A 1,407-nucleotide genomic window follows, 5' to 3' on the forward strand; every position below is an offset into this window, starting at 1 on the left:
GTATGGCGTATAAATATATATTGTGTATGTATGCATTGTTCGCAACTTTTGTGTACTCAATAGAAATGACGTTTTACGTCACCTGCAAATGCTGTCGACACTATAATATTGTAATAGATAGCTGTTCCCGGCACTATTTTATGTGGCCGGTCATATATTTCTTCTCGTTTGTCGGTTAACGTAAAAATTAGGATTTCCACCGGTCCCGTTATAATATTATATTATAACAACATTGCAGGAGATATAGCTTTCGATGACTATGATAATATATAGATAATATATAGATCATAGACTACTGTGTGGAACCGCAAGGTGAAGGGATTATCAGCTGAAATCATATTTTAATGGTTTGTTTTTATATTAAAATATGTTTGTGTGTGAAAAAAAGGTGCTATCGGAGTATTGTTTCTCGTCGAGAGTTTGAGACGTCTAAGGGATGAATATAATGACATTAAAAACGCCGAAAATGTTATTTGCTCAATACATTCAGTCGTCATTTTTTTTGGTTAACTTCACAAACACTCGCGTTCATAGATTTTAGGATCTAGTTACTATACTTTAGGGATACATTTGAATCGAATTGGGAAGTTCTCATGACAGTAGTCCATGGACCAGTAATTGTTTACTTTATTACTATTGGATTGTACTCGTGTTTTTAAATCGTCTTAATTCTATAGGTCTTGTATGACAAAACGCTAAATTCCAATATACTTGGATAATATATTCAGTGCAGTGGATTTTTTCCTAAACGTGTATATTGTAATTTTGTTGAATCTAGGTTTTGATATTTGGTCAAAAATAAGACATATTGAAGAAATTTTGGAGGGGGGAGGGTGGACCCCCCACCACAGACACGGCCTCGCATGCGTCCATTTTATATTATTATTATGCACTTACTACTATTTTCCCTTTGACCGAAGCTCGTGTGGAGTTGTAGAGCGGTTTTAGCGATCCGAAGTATAGTGTTGTATGATGACGAAAATATAATTATTTTTCCTTCGGTTGTGCGTACATAGGTTTTCCGGAGCGGGCCATGAACGGATCGGATTTCGGCGGGCCCAACTCGACCAGCAACGAAACCGACGGCGCGGCGTGGCCGGACAGCAACCAGTTCGAGCTGCCATGGTGGCACCAGCTGGCATGGACGGTGCTGTTCGTGCCCATGATCATGGTGGCCACGGGCGGCAACCTGATCGTCATATGGATCGTCATGACCAACAAGCGGATGCGGAACGTGACCAACTACTTCCTGGTGAACCTGTCCATAGCGGACGCCATGGTGTCCACGCTCAACGTGTCCGTAAACTTTAGTTACATGCTGACCAGCAACTGGACGTTCGGCACGGCCTATTGCAAGATCAGCCAGTTCGTGGCCGTGCTGTCCATATGCGCCAGCGTGTTCACCCT

The 1,407-nt window shown here is 41.6% G+C and overlaps 1 protein-coding gene across 1 annotated transcript; it reads left to right on the forward strand.

Moving 5' to 3' along the window:
• Positions 1 to 117: 117 nt before the first annotated feature.
• On the forward strand, positions 118 to 1,405 carry LOC103311085 (tachykinin-like peptides receptor 99D; the record flags this gene model as incomplete). Its single annotated transcript, XM_008190623.3, has 1 exon — positions 118 to 1,405. A coding segment is annotated over exon 1 (372 nt), but the record flags the coding sequence as incomplete, so codon positions are not given.
• Between the last annotated feature and the right edge of the window lie 2 nt (positions 1,406 to 1,407).

The sequence above is a fragment of the Acyrthosiphon pisum genome, chromosome X, assembly GCF_005508785.2.
Source record: "Acyrthosiphon pisum isolate AL4f chromosome X, pea_aphid_22Mar2018_4r6ur, whole genome shotgun sequence".
NCBI lineage: Eukaryota > Metazoa > Arthropoda > Insecta > Hemiptera > Aphididae > Acyrthosiphon > Acyrthosiphon pisum.